The following is a 19,064-nucleotide window of genomic DNA, read 5'->3' as shown; positions in this document are numbered from 1 at the left end:
CGAGTGCATTTGTGTACGCATGTGTGAGTGTGAGAGCTGAATCCAGCACCTTGTGCATGCCAGGCAAGCACTCTACCATTGAGCTACACCTCCAGCCCTTCTTATTTTTTGAGGCACGATATTGCTACATTGCCGAGGCTGGTCTTGAACTTGCTATCCTCCAGCTCTAGCCTCCTGAGGGGCTAGGGAGCCTGTTAGCAGCAACCTCTTGCACTCTTCCCTCAAGCCTTGCTTCTCCGCAGCCTCTGGTGTCCAGGCCTTGGTGCACGCCATGGCTCCAAGGACGCACAACTCCACCTCCATATGAAGGGACCTGACATGCAGAGAGCAGCTCTTGCTGCAGCAGATAAAAGGAAATGTAATAGATATCTGAGCCTCATGCAGCTTGCCGGGTTTCCGCCTCCCTAGGGTTATCTCCTGCCAAGAATGGAACACCTGGGGAGGAGGGCCACTGTACCTGAGCCGAGCCCTCAGAGGCTGATGCCCCTGGGGAGGGACTCTGGGGTGGCTCCCCAGGCCTCCAGACATCAGAAGAGGGTGCTGCAGTGGGCAGTCCTCACACAGGGCCAGAGACCTGCACCTGCCCCCTCTAGGCCTCACTTCCCTTTCTGGAAGAGTTCAGGTGGCTAGGCGCTTGCTGGGGAAAAGACCTGGTCACCCTAGGGAACACCTCACCAGTCTGGTGACATGGGGTGGGGGCAGAGAAACTGGGGCTTGGAGCTCAGTCACTGTGGGAACGCCTTTCTGGGAGCATGGCCTCTTTCTGTGGGCCAGGACCCAGCTCTAGCAGGTGATATGGCCAGACCTGAGACCAGAACCCTGCAGGCACCCTGGCCAGGGACAGGGCTGCAGGTGCCAAAGCCACTAAGTACCAGTCTTCCCACATCTGGGACAGGGCAGGCCATTACAGCTAGAGATGCTGCCTGTCTGCTGCCTGGCCTTCAGCCTGTGTCCTTCTCTCCTGAGCACTTGGTTGCCCAGTGGTCATCACCCTTGCTTTCTCCACTCCAGTGACTGCTAGGGCCCCCCTAGGTCCAGCACCAGAGTGCCTGCGGCCCTCAGCCTTGCAGTGTGTGCTCGCAGCATCAACTCAGCAAACTCCGGGGTCTCCTGGATGGGGTGAAGGTAACTGCAGACCTAACTGGCACATCCCCACATGCGTGACAGCAACTGGTGGTGGCAGAGATTCTCTGCCTTGAGCTGCCGCTGTCCCGAACACCTGGTTCAGCTGCCACCATGGCAAGCTGTTAGGAAACAGACCACCCCTCTCCCTGCCCTGGGCCCCAGTGCTCTGTCTGCCAGGCAGGGGGCATGAGCACAGGCTAAGACCACTGACCATAGCAGAGGCCCGAAGCCAGAAGGACAAGGGCCTGGCAGGGCTGGACGAACTCCTCGGGCACAAGTGTGGTCAGCAGAGATTATCCCTGACCTGAGCTCACAGAAGCCAGCCCAGCCAGCCCAAGGGCACCCAGAGGAGGGGTGTGCAGAGCTTGGCCTGTTGGAGAAAGTCAGGTGTACCCCACACTATGATGCAGGAAGCCCTTGTCCCCTCTTCCAGTCCAGGTGACCACAGCCACCTGTACATGAATCAAGAAGGCACTTACCTTCCCACCTGGCCTTGGGATCCTTGCAGCAACACCTGGCAGGAGTGCAGGCCCTGTCTGGTGGATGTCAGTGGCAGTCTCCCTCATTTTCCTCCTGGAGCCACCAGCCTGAACATGGTCCATGCACAGAATCCTGGGAGAGGGCCTCCTATTGTCTGGCAGAGCACTAGGGACATTTCCACTCCTATTTCCAGACCCCAAGCTTGGACAGGGAACTGCTGTGGGCTCCTGAGGAAGCTCGGCCCACAGAGGCCTCTTTGTGGTTGCCCTCAAGTTCTGGCAGCATGGGGGGGCTCTTGTGTGGGCACTTTAGGGCAGGCTTAGGGTGGGGCTCGTGCTGACCGCAGGGGTGCTCTGAGGGCAGCTTGGTGCCTCCCTGTCCATCCCTCCTCGTCAGAGAATGCAGCCTTCCACCTCAGACCCTGGTGCAGAGAGCCTCGGGTCCACCTCTGCTGTGACCAGGAAGCAGTGACACGGCCGGAGCTGAGCGGAGCTCTTCAGGGAGGAGACTGCCAGCATCATTCCACGTGGGGGTGGGGGCCTGTGAACAGGATGGGGTCCCAGAGAGAACAGCAGCCACACTGGGAGGGCCTCCAGCTGCCCAGTGAATGCCGAGGGCAGGGGTAAAGTGACAGAAAAGTCCCTCCTCACGGCTCTGGGGCTGGAGTCTAAGGTCAAGATGTGGGTGGGGTTGGTTTCTCCTGGACACACGTGCACTCCGTCCTCTCTGGGTGTCCTCCTATGGCTCACTCTGATGACCTCATTTTACCTCGGACACCTCTATGAAAATTCGCCTCTCCAAATACAGCCACACCGTGAGGCATGAGGAGGAGCAGGGCAGCACACGACTCCTAGGAACGCGGGCACCGTGACAGAGCTTGTGGCACTTGAGACTGGGAAGGCAGGGGGTCCGGTGCTTCCATGGAGCCCTCAGCACTGACCACCACACTCCGCAGTTACCCACACACATCTGTCACTCACACCCAGTGTACATGTACATGCACGTCCTGCTGGCCTCTGGCTAGCCACAAGGATGGCAGATGTCTGGGAGCACGGCGCCTGGAGTGGCCAGTCAGGACATGTCTACCTGGAAGCCTAGGAAAAGTGGACTTCTGCCTAAGGCCTGAGGGGCTGAGCAGGCTGCTGTAAGCTGCCCTGTGCCAGTTGTCCTCACATGGTCATTTAGCTGACCCTCACCCTCACCTGGGATCAGGAAGCATGGGGACACAAGCTGGAGACATGTGGCTTGGCTCTGGCAGAGGCATCTGCAGGGGTACTACGACAAGGAGTGACCCGTCTGCCCCAGGGGCCAGTGGTACCTGGGAAGGGAGGAGGCACAGGCTGCAGACCAGCCCCTGGGGGCAGGCCCAGCACCACACGGTGTTCCCTCCTTGCTCAGGGCCCACCATGATCTGCTGGCTCAAGAGTGCAGGGTGCCCGTGCCTGGCTCCAGGGAGTCGGGAGGGGGCTCTGTGGGGTATGCAGACCCTTCCTGGGGCCCAATGGACAGGTCTGGGAAAATAAGTCACCTACAGTACCCAAGGGCTCCTCAGATCAAGTGTGTCTTGAGTGTTCATTCCTACTCCAGAGTCACCTACCCACCCCTGCTCTACTGAAGGGAGACACAGGCCAGGAACTTGACTCCTCTAAAGCTCCTTGGGGATTTCCTGCCTCCCCGGACAGGAAGCCGCAGTCCACAGGCACCTCCTGCTCCTGGCCCTGGACTATGAGAACTCGCTGAGGCAGGCACTGTCCCTAGAGCAGGAAATTCCTGAGGAAGGAGACGCGTTATCAGTGCCCTCAGAGACCTCAAGGGCTTGCAGAAGCTGCTGAACACGGGGACAGGGGGCACCACCAGAGGCAGAGCTAGGCTACCCTCTCCTCTGCACCCAGGTCCCAACACAGACAACTCTCAGGAACTTTCCAGAAGAGACATCACCTGCTTGGTGCCATGGGAGACAGCACCTCCCCATGCTGTGCACATAAACAGCTCCTGCCCACCAGACTGTAGGGTGGGGCAGGGTCCCGCTGGTCCAGAGAGAGCTCCTGGAAGTCAGGGATGTGGGAGGTAGGCTTGACATTCCAGCTTGGCTGCAGAGGCTCCCTAAGGAAAAGGTGCTTTAGTGTCTCAGGTGTTCAGCAAAGAGAAGCTGGGACCACACAGTCCAGCGCGTTCCAGCCCAATTATCCCATGCACATGGCTGCCCATGGTGGGCAGCCATACCAAAACAGAAACCACTCAGCAAAAGACCCAGGGAGGGGACACAGGAACAAACGGAGTGGGAGCATCTCTGAAATCCACACATGGGACAAGATCATATCTACAGTGCATCTACCTACCACCTCATGAGGGAACAACTACCCAACTAAGAGGGGCAAGAGGCCCTCGCTGAGGACAAGCAGACCACAACAGGCACGTGGAGAGACCCATCACCACTAGCCCTGAAGACACAAATTAAAACCACAGGGAGGTGTCCCCACACACCACACAGAATGGCCAAAATAATAGTAGAACCACCAAACTGGGGTGGATGCAGGGAAATGAGGCCATACACACATACTACTGGTGGCAAGGGGAAGTTGTATGGCCACTCTAGAAAAGAGTGTGGCTGATTCTTACAAAACTAAATGTGCAGGGCTGGGGTTGTGGCTCAGCAGTAGAGTGCTCGCCTAGCATGCCCAGGCCCTGAGTTCGATCCTCAAACCACAAAAAAATAAATAAACAAAATAAAGGTATTGTGTACAACTAAAAAGTAAATACCAAAAAAAAAAAAAAAACCCTAAGTGTGCAATTACCATATGACCTACTCATTGCACTCCTGGGCACTGATCCCAGTGACATGAAGGTTACCTTCAAACAAAAGCCTGCACATGAGTGTTTATAGCAACTTTGTTACAATCCCAAACTGGAAACAGTGCCAATCCCAGTCACTCCTAGGGTGAAAGGTCAAACTGTGATGCACATACCAGAGGGCACTTCAGCAATAAATAGGAGAGAACATCTACAGAGGGACACCCAGGAAGAAAAGGAAAGTTCCGGGGCGGGGTGAGGGTCCCCGACTTCATTTCAGCGTAAGTTTAAAAATGAAGAGAACAGATCAGCGCTGCTAGGGATCTGAATGTGATATCGAACTAGTCAGGCAAAGTGACATTCTTGGAGGAAACTCAGCAAAGTAAACTAAGCAAAGTGTACAACTGATTTCTCAGTATATCATCATCCTGGTCATCTTCACTGAGTTACTGGGGACGGAACTCAGGCCTCTGCTTGCTAGGCAAGGGCTCCACCTCGGAGCCACGCCCCAAATTCATGGAGACATCTCACTAAATTGTCCAGACTCCTCCCACTCGGGACCCTCCTACTGCAGCCTCCCCGGTAGCTGGGATCACAGGCTTGCGCCACGGTGCCCGGCTCTCTATTATTTCTTAAAACCGGGCGCGAATATACAATTACCTTTTACTTAAAAGTTTTAATTAAAAAGCAAAGAAAGCAGCCTCGGAAAGTCCTGCTGCGGAGAATACTGCAGGTTTGGACCTCGCTGGACTGGACTATGCGGAGAAGCCTTTGGCGGAGCGCTTTCCCGGCTGCCTACCCCTGAGCACTGGGGCCCGCGGACCGGGCCCCAGCGGCCCTCCTGCCTCCGCGGCCGGGGGCGGCCAGGGCGGCCGGGGAGACCCAGGCTGGGCAGGCGCAGGAGATCAGCTGCAGGCTGAGCGGGCTCCGAGGAGTACCTTTCCCATGGCCACATGGGGAATGCCTGCAGCTGGGCCTCCTAGGGAAGAGGCTCACTGACCTCCCAGGGCTGGAGGCGCGAAGTCCCAACAGCTCAGACTCTGCGCACAGCGAGGGGAAAGTCGGGAAGGGCGGGGGCAGCGACGCGGGCGGGGCGGGCGAGAGGCCCAGGGCAGGGGGGTGGCGCGCGCCCGGGCCCCGCAGAGGAGGGGCGCCGCCTACCGACTTCCCGGCAGCCTTCCAGGCTCTGTGCGGGGGAAACGGCACCGCCCTCACTGAGCCGCGCGTCAGCACCGAGAAGCCGCGTGACGTCCTAGAGCGGCGCCGGAAGAAGCGGGACCAGGGTGGGGCGGAACACGGCGTAGCACCACCGAGAGTCCGTGCGATGGCCTAGAGAGCAGCACCGGAAGGGGCGTGTCGGCGGGAGAGCGGAGGGCGCGTCTTCCTGCGGGCTCCTCACGCTAGTGCGGTGGGAGAGGCGGGCCGGGTCCGGGCGGCTGTGCTCTCTGGCCGCCCGCCCCCAGCCGGGCTCGGCGGCCGGCGGGGCGTCTGCTCCTCTGGGCGGAGGCGCTCGCCACCCTTGGGCTCCACCAGGTATCTCCTGCATTCGCGCGCGGCGGAATGGGCAGCAGGAGGGCCGGGCTCGCGCTCGGGCGCTGGCGTCGGAGGGCCAGCTGCGGAGGCCTGCGGCAGGCTTGAGCGGGTCCGGCTGGCCAGGTGGGAGCCCGTCCATCCAGGGCTCTCCAGCCCGCGAAGGGGCCAGTCTCCGTGGTTCCAGGTTCCCCAAGGCAGGGCCGGGGGGACAGGCTTCCAGAGAGGACCTCCTGCTGCTGGGTGCTCAGAGCTTGGAGAAGCCTCATCAGAGAGGTAAAGGAGCCACCCCGAAGTTGCACAGCAGGCCAGGGAGCGGCAGCAAGGCTGATGTGGACTGAGTGGATAACTGCTTGTGTCCACAGGCCGGTAAAGTGAGAGATTCCGTTTTTAATGGTTATTTTATGTCATGTTATAGGGAGCCACTTCAGAAAATTCAAATCCACCAGAACTTTACTTACCTGGCCAGGGACTGTCACCCACCCGTAGATACTGAAGCTCTGTGGGAGAACAGAATTTCCTGGCCTGTGTCTTGGGAATTTAAGGATGAAAAACACAGCTCAGGGGCTTTTCTCAGCATCGTACAAGCAAGCCAATCATAGATGCTAAGACAGTAGTTACCTGCGAGCCCTAAGCAGGACTGGAATTTTCCAGTTAGCAAGCAAGCAAGTTAGAGAAGCTAAGAAGCAGCTTGCAACTCAGTTAACTGCATCTTGGGTCTGAGCAGGTGTTAGACAACCATATTCTGAGTCGGAGCAGGTGGTTAATGGGGGCAAGAATCTACTTCAAAGTCTTGGGTCACCAAGACCACCGCGTCCTGGGTTGAGTACATTTTGTGGGGTATAAAATACAGAAAAAAGTATATTATGAGAAAACAGCTTTCATTTCAGTTTTTCAGAAACAGCTCTTGTAACAGTTTTTTAATAGAAGGTAGTAAAATGGAGGCCTAGGCCTATGACAGTTCTTGCTTTATAATGGTCTTTTCTCAGTTCTAAAAATCTTGTATCCACCATCTATATTTTTAACTAATCTATAACCTATAACTTACACTTTTATTGATTGTATTTATCAGTTCACACTAGTCAGTGTGGACACAGGTAGAGAAGTGAGCAAACCTAGTCCCTGCCTTCATGCCTGCCCCTGGAGGGCCAAGGACACCATCATAAAAAGTATTCTGAGCATGTCAGTGACAGGGACTGGGGACAGAGACACAGCCCTACCCTCAAAACCCCTGCCTCCTAAGGAGGCTTGCACACCATGATGAGCCACCTGAGAAGGGAACACTGCTGTGGAGCTCAGGACTTCACACTTGTCCTAGAGAGTAGTCTCCTGTGGGGCACACGGTGTGTTCTAACAGTTCCTGGGTCACCCGCTTCCTACTAGTACCTGGCCTCAAAGTGCCCGAGGGCTCGGAGCCTCTGAGAGCACCCCTGCTCTTCCTAGAAGAGTGGTGCCGCATTCCCAAAGCCTCCGCCAGCACATAGGACTGCTTCACCTACAGCTCCATCTCCCACCAGACCTGAACCGTCTTCTCCCAGAAGTCGTCTCCAGGTAGAGCCCACAGAAAGGGGTGTTGGCCTGTAGCTGAATCATCTAAACGTTTCATTTGGGAAACTGCACTCTCAAACTCCTTGTGAGGTAGAACTCTGGTCACTTGGGGCCACTTCCCCTCATGGAGGGAAGGCCAAACATCCCCTCCCGACTTAGCAAAGAGAATTCAAAGGATTTATATTAAAATATTTCACTTAGATGTGTGTTTCCCTTCCGTTTCCTGTTCACACTAGACCCCAGCTTCAGACTCCAGCCTGGTTGACCCGTACAAATAGGTGGAATATTGTTACATGGAGCACCACATTTTGAGGTAAGAGAATGTCCTAGTGGGCGAGAGTGACCATCCTGGGACTCTGACACTTTGCCAAGAACACTGTCTGCGAGAGTGGTTCCAGGAGCCAGGTAGTCCACCCTCCTTGGAGCTGCAAGCAGAAGGGTGCTCCCCGTATCTTATGGGGCTATCTTTTACCAGCATCTGAACGGGCCTGATGTTTTTCAGGGTGTTGTGCTGGAATCCATCAGTTAGTACTTAGAGGCAAAACAATACACAGAAGAAATGGAACAGGATTTTTTTTTTTTCAAGGGATTGAACCCAAGAGCAGGATTCTTAACAAATGAAAAGGTGCAGCTGACTCTTAAGAGACCTGGACCTTGCCTGTTACTCCTCTGGCTCTGGTTGACTAACTCTCGTGTGAAGTGGTGCTGAGGTTGGGATTCTGTCATGCGGACGTGTGGATGGGAATTCAGGTCTTCTCCCCGAGCGGTCCTTGCAAGAGGCTGACATTTCTATAGGACAGTGTCCGGACCATGCAAGCACAGGCCTACTTGGTAGTTAGCTGCAGCTTTGGCCTCAAGTCTGAATGAGAACAGCCAGTTGCTCAGGCAAGACGGCCGTGGGGGAGTCACCAGAGCAGTACCACGGCTGCCACCCCTCCTAAGAGGCCCAGTGGACGGCAGCAGAGATCAGACAGTGTGCTCCGGAAGTGATATCGTTCAATTTTTTAGACTTTCAGCACAGTTAACGACGTACTTCCATGTCCAGGAGCTTTTCCAAAGCCCTGGAAGAAACTGTATAAACTAGAAACATTATACATTTGGTTAAAGACGAGAGTGATTTGAGGGAAAAGGTGTGTGGGACTCTTGAGAAGGAGCCACTGAAGGCGAAGGGCCCTCCTTGTGCAGACCTCCAGGGGCAGGAAGGATGGTGGGTGCTTGGGACACTCGAGCCAGCTGGTAAGAGGAGGGAGACGTGAGGGCCGGGCTGCGGAAGCCTTGGTAGTACAAGTGGAAGCCTCTGGGGATTTGAGCGGGGATAGGTGTGGGATTTGCTGGCTGCTGTGGGCCAAGGGGGTAACCCACGTTTCACCCAGCTCAGCACTAAGATGTGGGTGATGGAGGCACCCCTCAGAAGCCCCTATTCCAGAGCATGCCCACTGATCCCAGTGTGAAAGGGACAGTTAGGGAAGTGGAGAAAAGAAAGCCACGTGGTGGCCATTCATTCCTAGTGCACACAGAACCCTGCTGGACACTTGAAATCCCTGCCCCAGCAAGAGGAGGAAGCCGGGGACGGGTGAGATGAGGTGGGAGCTCGTAGCACCAAAAGCACCTTGATCTGCTGTTCAGTCTTGCCCTTTCAGCCACAGAGCCGGTGCCGTCTTCCCCGCACAGAGCTCGAGGGGCGTGGTGTCAGGAGGAGGAGCTGGGAGCCCTCAGCTTCCAGGGTGCCCTCTCCCGGGATCAGCATGGAGAAGCCTGCAGGCAGGAAAAGGGGAACCCAGGCCCCAGAGGCAGAGGCAGATGTGCAGAAGGCCACTCTGAAAGGAGAGAAAGCATCTGGTGGCAAGAGACCCGGCAAGAGACCCGCAGCACCCAGAGAGCACCACAAGGAGCCGAGTCTGAGCCCTGAAGATGAGGCACAGCTCTTTGATGCCTTCGACGCCTCGTTTAAAGATGACTTTGAGGGTGTCCCTGTGTTCATTCCTTTTCAGAGAAGGAAACCCTATGAATGCAGTGAGTGCGGACGAATCTTTAAGCACAAGACGGATCACATTCGCCATCAGAGAGTTCACACTGGGGAGAAGCCCTTTAAGTGTGATCAGTGTGGGAAAACGTTCCGGCACAGCTCTGACGTCACCAAACATCAGAGGATCCACACTGGGGAGAAGCCGTTTAAGTGTGGGGAGTGTGGGAAAGCCTTCAACTGTGGCTCCAACCTCCTGAAACACCAGAAAACCCACACCGGAGAGAAGCCATATGAATGCCAAGAGTGTGGGAAAGCCTTTGCCTACAGCTCCTGTCTTATCCGGCACCGCAAACGCCACCCACGGAAGAAGCATTGAGTGGGGGTGGCCTTCAGGTCACAGAGTTCCTGCTGGGGCACCAGGGCTCCCTCATGCAGCATCCGGTGAGGCCTGGGCCCTGTGCTGTGTGCTGTGCGTGCCTCTGGCTACCATCCCTGTCGTCACCAGAAGAATCCACCCATCAGTGTGAGTTGGCAAGAGGCCTTTCTGCATCAAGCTACAGTGGTGGCACGGAAGCTGCTCGAGGCTCCTTGCAGCCACAGCCATTTTCCATGCTGCTCTATGCTGCTCAGTGCTCAACACAGAACAAACCAGCCTGTCACCTGCCATCCATGGGACACCTGAGGACACCCCTGGGTTCAGTCCCCAGTAGGAGTGGCATTCGTAGTTGGTGAAGGCTGATGGCTCCTGAGTGGCCCTGCCTATAGTGTCCACTCCACTCTGGTCCTGTTACTAACACCTTGAAGACTCCATCTGTGGATGCTCAGCCCCTTGGATCCCTGAGTTTAGTCCCAGGAACTGAGCAGGCACCTGGGACCCCAAGCTGGATAGCAGTGGTCTGTGACCAGCTCTGGCTTCTTTACTAGGGTACCAGGCCCCAAGTTCAGCCCCGTCCCTGGAACTGAGCCGCACCTGTGCTCTCCCACCCAGTCGCCACCCCAGGTGGACAACCTGACTTACCCAGACCGACCCGTCAGACATGGGCTCCTCGGCTCCTGAGTGCTGCCGCCTTGGGAGATTCCTGCCCTGGCCATGTGCTAGGCCCCCAGGGTGCTACCTGCAGCTTCCATCCACTTGACCTTCAGACATGGTGGTGGCCCTGCCCCCTTGGTGGCCTCCACTCAGGTTAGTTCCAGTTCCCTGCCTCTCCCCAAGTCTGCCAAGTCCGCGTGGCTGTGCTGGCCCTTTGTATCCCAAGAGAGATTTGGATGGGACTCTGTGCTCTTGGGGACTGGCTTGTAGGAGGGCAGCAGAGCAGTGCCAGCCAGGAAGCAGGACAGCTTTTTACTGGGAGAATGCTGGCACCCATGTTTTCAACTGGGAGTAAAGACTGATAATGGCCTAATAGAGTGTTGTAGAGACTCGACCCTGAAAAAAAGCTTCCCAGCCAGAGCTGAAGATAGTGTGTCATTCAAGCAGTCACAGAAAGCAAGGGACACCACCCCAAATGATTGAGAGTGGTCCTATTCCCAGTGCAAATATTTTGCCAGGTGAACAGCTTTTACTCTCTGAATCCCCTAGGAGCTGTGACGCTCAGTGCCACTGCATGAGCAGGTGTCCCCTGAGGCAGCCTCCCAGCCAGATTGGCCACATTAGTATCACAGGCATCGCCACCCTTGCAGAGTGGCCTGCCACTCTGAACACACTTCCAGTCCCTGTGCTCAGTTCTACTTGAGAACACTGCACAGTGTACACAAGGCCTACTGCTTCCTGGCAGTGCATGCTGGCTGCCCAGTCAAGGAGCCCACTGTGATTGATGCTGGGGGCTGCAGTATGGCCAGCAGCTGCCCCATGCAGAGGCGGTGTGATTCCCCAGCTCTCGAGCCAGTTTTCTGAAGGTTCACACTGAGTTCCTAGCACCAGACTCCCTCTGCTTTACACACACACTAGCCTAGACATTAGGAAAAAAATTACCTAAATCAGCGGGGCACAGGGGCATGTGCCTAGAATCCCAGCTACTCAGGAGCCTGAAGAGGGAAGATCACAAGTTGAGGCCAGCCTGGGCAACCTAGTGAGACCTGTCTCGAAGTTGAAAGGGCTGGAATGCAGCTCAGTTGTGGAGCACCCCTGTGTTCAATCCCTAGTACCACCAAAGAACAATAATTCACCTAAATTCCAAAAACAAGTGAAGGCCTGACATAGGAGTTTAGCTTATGGCCCAGTCAATCTATAATGGCAGGTCCTGGAGCCCAGCCTGTCACTTTCCCTTGTCCATTTTTTGGTCTACAAGACAGCACCTCACAGACTCCTGGAATATTCTGAGGCCAGGCTCTCTGGGGCTTCACCCACTGCTCTTGGCCTGGAGTGCAGGGCAGCCATGGCCCACCTGGACAGCTAGCTCCTAGTGATGCAGGGGACATTGGCTGGTACTACCCCCACGGGACAGAGGATTTCAGGTGAAGAGCCTCCCATGCTGGGACCTCCTTCTGAGTTGGAAACAAAACAGTGGAAGTGACAGGGCTGCAACCATTCCTGGCTCTGCAGCACACAGTTATCAGGTGGTGCAGCCCAGTCAGAGACGGTGTAGAGCGAACGAGCCAGACTGGGTGCGGGCCAGAGCCCATGGACCAGGCAGTAGCTGTCACTTTCCCATTGTGGTACAGGGTTAGGGCACTGAACCCTCAAAGCTGGCAGACTTTTTCTTTGCAAACTTTCTATAGGTCTTAAAGTCCTTCAGAACTAGATGTTGGCCAGGAAGTTGGGAGACTTGGGTAGAGGACATGCATGGGAGCCAGAGAGTGGCCAAGAACAGCTCAGTCTGTGTCCTCTGATGCTTGGTGTGCCAGGAGGAGGGTGACCTAGACATCACAGCAGTCTCGGTATTCACGTGCCCCCATTGGTTTATTTATTTATTTTTTTCCTCCTTTTGGTACTGGGGATTGAACCCTGGGCTGCTCTACCACTGAGCTACATCCCTAGCCCTTTTTATTTTATTTTGAGATAGGATCTCGCTAAGTTGCCCAGGCTGGACTTGAACTTGTGATCCTCCTGCCTCGGCCTCCCAAGTAATAGTGGGATTTTACACATGTGCCACCATGCCCAGCTGCTTTGTGTTTTGTTTGCAATAATTTCTCCCTGCTGTTATTGGGAAACATCACTTTTAATGAGTGCCTAATGATCTGTTGACTGAGAAAATCAAAGCTGACTTAATCATCTCCTAGCCTGGTCACACAGATTTGGGCTTAAATTGTTATAAATAATGCCATGAGAAAAAAATAAAAACTAACAAAAGAACAGTGATGGCATAGTAAGTGCTTTTTTCCACTTAGGACCTGTAGGTGGTGTCCCAGGTGCAGAGTTCCATGTTGCTGAGCACCTGCCCCTGGTCCGGGCCTTGAAGACACTGCAGCAGTGTGGACAGAGGGCTGCCCTGGCCACCAGCAGCTGACAGGTAGGTTCTTACTCTTGCCAGCTCACTGAGAGAGAAGAGGTGTATTGTAACCTAGTGTCCGTGGTCTCTGTGAAAGAAGGAGGTGCTAGAGAGCATACAGGCACTGGTTTGGCCCTAGACTACAGTGTGGGACCTGGAGTGTGTCACTCAAGCACCTTGCGCCTCATTCTCCAGTGTGAAATGGGGTGCTGATGGTGCTCAACCCCAGAGGGTCTCCAGAAATCAGTGATTTGATGCATGAAGGTCTAAGTACAGGGCTGGTTCATACTGAAGGTTAACAAATGCTAACTCTCAGCAAGGCGCAGTGGCACACATCTGTGAGACCAGCTACTCAGGAGGTTGAGGCAGGAGGATCACAAGATTAAGGCTAGCCTCTATCTCAAAAATTTAAATAAGGGTTTGGGATGTAGTTCAGTGGTAGAGCACCCCTAGGTTCAATCCCTGGTACCACCAAAGAAAGAAAAAAAGACTAGTCTTCTCACACATTTGTGTTCTTAAGTGCTCATTCACATGTGTGGAGGGGTGCCCTGCATGTTTCTCCCAAGAAAAGATGAGACCAGAATTTTTAAAGATCACCATGGAGAAGAGCACATGGCAAGGTGTTTTTTTTTTGTTTTTGTTGTTTAATACAGTTGGATTTTTATTTATTTATTGGGGGGGTGGTGCCAGGGATTGAACTTGGGGGCACTTGGCCACTGAGCCACATCCCCAGCCCTATTTTGTGTTTTATTTAGAGGCAGGGTCTCACCGAGTGGCTTAGCGTTTCACTTTTGCTGAGGCTGGCTTAGAACTCGTGATCCTCCTGCCTCAGCCTCCCGAGCCTCTGGGATTACAGGCCCTGCACCAACTCGCCCAGCAGATTTTTTTTTTTTAATTATGGTTCATGGTTATGAGAAAAATCACCCACCCAACCCCAAATCAGTGAGCGTCCTCTCTTACCATCTTTCTGGCACAGACAGACAGGTGAGCTCATTTCCTTTTTTCTGAGGCAACCAGGACAACAGCAAGCACCAAGACCAGGTGATGCAGGTTGACTCTCATGTTTTGTTGTTTACATGAAACTCGCCGTCCAGGAGAAGGAATCCCTAATCGCCCACGTCGAAGCCAAAACAGTGGAAGTGACAGGGCTCCTGGAGCTCAGTGCCCCCGAGAGCCACTGGGACAGCGGAGGCCCCAGAGGCCCCAGAGGCCACAGGGTGCTGGCAGGAGCAGAGCCAGGACCAGTGAGCCAAAATCAGAAAGGGAGAATGAAGCCAGAGAGGCTAAGGGACTGAAGGAAAGGCTGTGAGAGCGCGATTGGGGTCAGTGTGGCTGAGGGGGAGGACAGGTGAACCATTCGTCGTGTCGTGGTTTGCATATGAGTTGACAGAGCTCATGTGTGTCAGCGCCAGTAGGCCTCAAGGTGAGTGGCTGTGACCTGATCAGCAGCGATCCATGATGGAGAGTCACTGGCAGGTGGGGCGTGGCGGGGTCCTGCAGCTGTCTCAGGATTGTGGAGCAGAGCCTCTGTCCCTGCTGCCCTCTTCCCAGCTGCGTCCCTCGGCCACACTCCTGCTGTCATGCTGTCTTATCTCAGGCCCCGTGGAATGGAGTCAGCCACCTACAGACTGAGACCTTTCAAACCCTGAGCCCCAAAATAAACTTATTCCTCCAAAATTATTATATTTTTAGTTGTGGATGGACACAACACCTTTATTTTTTATTTATTTATTTAATGTAAAAATTTTTTTAGACATTGATGACCTTTATTTTATTCATTTATTTATGGGTGGTGCTGAGAATTGAACCCAGTGCCTCACACGTGCCAGGCAAGCGCCCTACCACTGAGCCACAGCCCTAGTCCCCAAAATCATTCTTGTGGGGTCTTTGGGTCACAGCAGTGAAAAAGCTACTAAAACAAGTAGTGAGAGGGGAGACAAGTTCAGATTTGAGAACACAAAGATGAGAACCACCACATAGACCACACACAGGCAGGAGCCCAGAGAAGCAGCCAGGCTCCGAAGACAGTGTACCAAGCCACTTGTGGAGGAGTCCCCTGCAGAGTCCCGTCACACCCAAGGAGATGGTCAGTGGCTTACATTCTTCCCAAAAGAATCCAAATTCAGGAAACCCCAACTCCAGTTATATGCGATGGAAAAACAGGAAATAGTGGGGTACACACGTGTAATTCCAGCAACTTGGGAGGGTGAGGCAGAAGGATTGTGAGTTCAAGTCCAGCCTTAGTAAGACCCTGCCTGAAAATATGTAGTTGAGTGGGAGACAGACAGGAGCTGGAAGAAACATCCCTTTATTTTATGGGACAGGTATAACTTTGAAATCCAAGTTACAGCTCTGTTTCTGTGTCACATACATAGACATAGAAATCCTAAACAAAACCCTAGCAAGCAAAGTTCAGTGGAACGTACAATGTAGCATGACCAAATCAGGTTTACTTCAGGAAGGCAGATTTTGTTCAAGGTTGATGTAGTGGGACTGGCAATGTAGCTTGATGGCAGAGTGCTTGCCTAGCATTTGTGAAGCCCAGCTTCTATCCCCAGTACTGCAAAAGAAAGAAAGAAACTCTGATCATCATGATTGACAGGTAATGTCACTGTGTACACAGAAATCTGAAAAATCATCACAGAACTACTGGATTTATTAAGACTTTAGTAAGGTCATGTAGAAGATCAATGTTATAAAAGTTAGTTGAAATTAAGACCAAAGAGAATAGAAAGCAGAGGTGTAAATGGACATCACTGTATAATGTTGATAGCAGCATCATTTACAGCAACCTAGGAAAGATGTAAAAACAAAAGTGTGAGACTTACGTAGAAATTTTACATGTCCTTTAAGTAAATAATCTAAATAAATTAGGAAGCTGTATCACAACACTGACAGTCCTGAAATTATCTCTCCCTCAAATTAATTTAGAATGCCAATCTAATTACGTTTCCAGCTAGGTTGTATGCAGAGCCCAAGTGATTCAGAAGTGTGTGTGCAAGACGGCTGAAGAAGGGCCAGGTGGGGTCCTGGGGAACCTGCCCTGCCACAGCCAGAGCTTCTCAGCTTGGCAGCAATCAGGCATGGGGACTCGGGGGGGGCCTCACAGCAAAGGCAGGGCCTAGACCCAGAGCATCCCCAGACCTTCGAGGTTAGCAAGAAGCAAGCACCTGTTGTGTCGGGACCCAACTGAAGCCTCTGGCTGACACCAGGTACTCACCCTGACTGCTGCTGCAGCAGGTGACACCTTCCCAACCAGGGGGCAGGTTTTTTTTTTTTTTTTTTTTTTTTTTTAGGAAAAAGACAAGTAGCAATTAGAAAGCAGACAGAAGACAGGCATTTCACAGAAAAAAAAACGTGAACAGCTCATAAGTCTATGAAAAGATCTTGATCTCAATAAGGAATACAAGATGGGACGGCAGGGAGACAACAGATTCAATAAAATGTTTGAGTCTCCTCATCCACTCAGGAAACAAGATAAGCCAAGGAACTGTCTTCTGTACTGTTGGAGTGTCCCAAGGTCAGCAACTTTGGGGAACAGTCTGATGTTTCCCTGCCAGTTGAAGGTCTGCACCCCATTAACCCAGAGACTTCACTTATTTATTGCCTCAGAGAAACTTTGTACATCTGCCCAAGGAGATGGTTGTAGCATGCAGTGGTGGTCATGGTGTGCTGTGTCACAACCTGGAAGTCCCCATGTGTCACTAGTGCTGCCGTGCAAGTGTTTCCATGGGCTCAGGGGCGTCCACAGGAACAAGGCAGCTGCAGGGTGCACTGGGACATGATCCTGGGCAGAGGAATTAATCCAGAAGCCAAGAGTGTGCTGTGGGGCTGTGAGTGGCAAAGCACAGGAGCGCTAGAGGTGCTGAGAATGGGCGGGGGTGGCTGTCAAGTCATTCCACTCCCAGCCCCAAGTCTTCGAAGCAGCAGGTGCTTCCTGCATGAGAGTGCCACCCGGTCTGGACCCATGCTGCCCATCCCCCTTCGCCTTCTCTGAGCCCCTCCACCAGCTCCTAGCACCTCTACTCCCCCTTGGCAGCACCCCTGCTCGCTCAGTCGGCTTTCTCCCAGCCAAGGGACAAGGCAGGAACTCCACCTCTTCCCTTCACTCCTGTTATTTCTCATCCTTTCCAGGCCGCTGGAGAGGACCGTCCCAGCAAGGTGTCCTGAGGAAAGGACCCTGGAACCAACAGGCAAGACCCCGTGTTCCTGCATTCAGAGGGCAGTAGAGAGGACCAGTGTCCACATGCAGCTCCTCTGGCCATCCAGGCTGAGGCTTGTACAATAGCGAGGGCCTCTGGGGACATGTAGGAAGAAAGCCAGGCGGCGGGTAGGGACGAGCAGAGAGGCCCTGTCGACACAACCGCTCCGCAGGGCTCTTGGTGCCCATACTGCACACCGCTCGGCCACATCAGGCAGCTGCCCACCAGGGACAGTCCTTGCTCGCTGTCAGCTGCCAGCCATTGCGGGGGCGCTCTTCATACCAACTCCATGCTCAGAACCCTCTGGACACCTGAGAAAAGTCCTGAGAGAAACGGGACAGTCCTTGAGCCATGTGACAGGGCTCCCTCACAGGAAAACGATCGACAAAAGCCAGGAGCTGGAGGAGCCCACCTAGGCAGTGCCACTATAACCATCACGTCCAGCAGACACTGCCCACTGGGTCCTTGACCTGGTGTTTCCCAGGCAGCACCCATGCCAGGCCCTGTGGGGAAGCATGGCCTGCAGGTTGCAGCTAGGCCTTGCCCACAGAGAGGCTCTGCCAGGGACCCAACATCACGAATCCAGACCCGGTGTTCTGGTAGCTGCTTTTCTCTCCCTGAAGCCTTCTCTGGCACACAGGTGGGCAGGCTGGCCAGCAGCATGGCCTTGGCCTGTCTGCCTGCATTTTCTGACTCCCAGTTATACCTGGGCACCATTCCCTGTATCTCAGATCTGTCCCAGTTTGGGCACAAGATAAACTCATTTCCTTCCTGTGCCAGTGAGCTCAGACACCAAGACACTGTGGAGGAAGGCAGGACTGCGGGTGTGGGGAGAGCCAGGTGCTCGGGAGCATGGGGTAGGCTCCAGGTGAGGAGCTGGGCCCACACACTGCCGCTGTCTGCAGACAGCAGATGGCTCTGGGCCTGTGTTTTCCAGAGCCTCATACCTGGAACTTGGCCCCTGCCTCCTCCTGGTGTCCTCCTCCTGAACACCAGGTACGTGTTCAGCTCATGGAGGACAGGCAGGCCGTCTTCATCTTGGCTGCACCCCAGGACTTGTGCTTGTCTGTGGTGCAGCTCCAGCTGATGCCAAAGTGGCACAGGGAGAACCTCTGGGACCAGCAAGGGTCCCTGGGCTTCTGTAAGCAGCACCCATGCCAGGCCCTGTGCAGCCTCACCTCAGCCACCTGTGGGCTCATCTGAGTGTTTGCACCTCTTTGTTTTCCTGCATGTGGGACTCCTGGTGCAGCTGGAGGCAAGTATCATAGGACTCTTCTGTTCTGTCGGGGGCAACACCCTGTGCACCTTAGTGACTCATGTACTGCTGTTAACAGTCATGTTCTGGCCTCTTGTGCTGTGGCAGATACTCTCCCTAGTCCAATTTTTCCCACTATAATTTGTTTTGTCCAAAAATTTAACTCTCCAGCTAGCCAGAGTCGCTCCACGTGTCTTCAACCTTGGGGTGAAACTGTTTGCGGCTTCTGTGACTCACTCTGTCCTTGGCTCCCTCCACCCTGAGGGCTGCCTTGCGGGGCCACCACAGCTCTGGTCACCAAGCCTGCCTGTCCCTGCTGCTCATGGACATGTGTCCTCCTGGAGTGGACGTCTGCCCCCAGCCCGTCTGCTGTGTTCCATTGTGCCTCCTGCAGTTTGGGGTGTGCTCAAGATTCCTTCAAGGAGGAGGCCACTGGCTTCCTCTCCAGGGAAAGTGAGGATGCCCCTTCCCAGGTCTCCCCAGTACAGGGTGGGACCCCAGCAGGCCACTGCCCCCAGTGAAAGTCTTTAGGATGCTCCCATTAACCAAACTCGTGAGAACCTGACACACACGAGAAAACGAATCACTGCCTTGTAATGGGATTGCCCCTTCCCAGAGACGGAACACCACCCTGCCCTTCTGGCTCCAGGCAGCTGGGAGGGAGGCTAGTGGAGTTTGGTCAGTTGTGCATCCCCTGCAGTCAGGACTTCAGGGAAGCCTGGGAGGTGTTCTGGGCTCTC

The 19,064-nt window shown here is 54.2% G+C and overlaps 1 protein-coding gene and 1 long non-coding RNA gene across 10 annotated transcripts; one reads left to right on the top strand and one right to left on the bottom strand.

Annotated features, from left to right (window-relative positions):
* Positions 1-1,512: 1,512 nt before the first annotated feature.
* On the bottom strand, positions 1,513-3,700 carry LOC139702060 (uncharacterized). Of its 2 annotated transcripts, XR_011704637.1 has the most exons (4): positions 3,544-3,700; positions 3,203-3,375; positions 2,808-2,923; positions 1,513-2,145 (listed from the first exon to the last, which is right to left on the bottom strand). It is a non-coding gene; the product is annotated as an uncharacterized lncRNA (long non-coding RNA). The 2 variants fall into 2 exon arrangements; XR_011704636.1 differs by having other exon boundaries at positions 1,513-2,923.
* Positions 3,701-5,569: 1,869 nt separating this feature from the next.
* Positions 5,570-18,540, top strand: Zfp41 (ZFP41 zinc finger protein). Of its 8 annotated transcripts, none has more exons than XM_071602080.1 (5): positions 5,570-5,928; positions 7,710-7,786; positions 9,145-10,622; positions 12,767-12,888; positions 17,002-18,540. In XM_071602080.1, exon 3 carries the CDS (start codon positions 9,219-9,221, stop codon positions 9,813-9,815), a length of 597 nt encoding a protein of 198 aa, XP_071458181.1. In that variant the 5' UTR covers positions 5,570-5,928; positions 7,710-7,786; positions 9,145-9,218; the 3' UTR covers positions 9,816-10,622; positions 12,767-12,888; positions 17,002-18,540. The 8 variants fall into 8 exon arrangements, with proteins under 8 accessions (XP_071458181.1, XP_027806902.2, XP_071458178.1 ...); XM_027951101.3 differs by having other exon boundaries at positions 5,571-5,928; positions 9,100-10,622; XM_071602077.1 differs by having other exon boundaries at positions 5,571-6,051; positions 7,710-10,622.
* The last annotated feature ends 524 nt before the right edge of the window (positions 18,541-19,064 follow it).

The sequence above is a fragment of the Marmota flaviventris genome, chromosome 15 (genome assembly GCF_047511675.1).
Source record: "Marmota flaviventris isolate mMarFla1 chromosome 15, mMarFla1.hap1, whole genome shotgun sequence".
NCBI lineage: Eukaryota > Metazoa > Chordata > Mammalia > Rodentia > Sciuridae > Marmota > Marmota flaviventris.
This window is presented reverse-complemented; position numbering and strand designations above follow the sequence as displayed.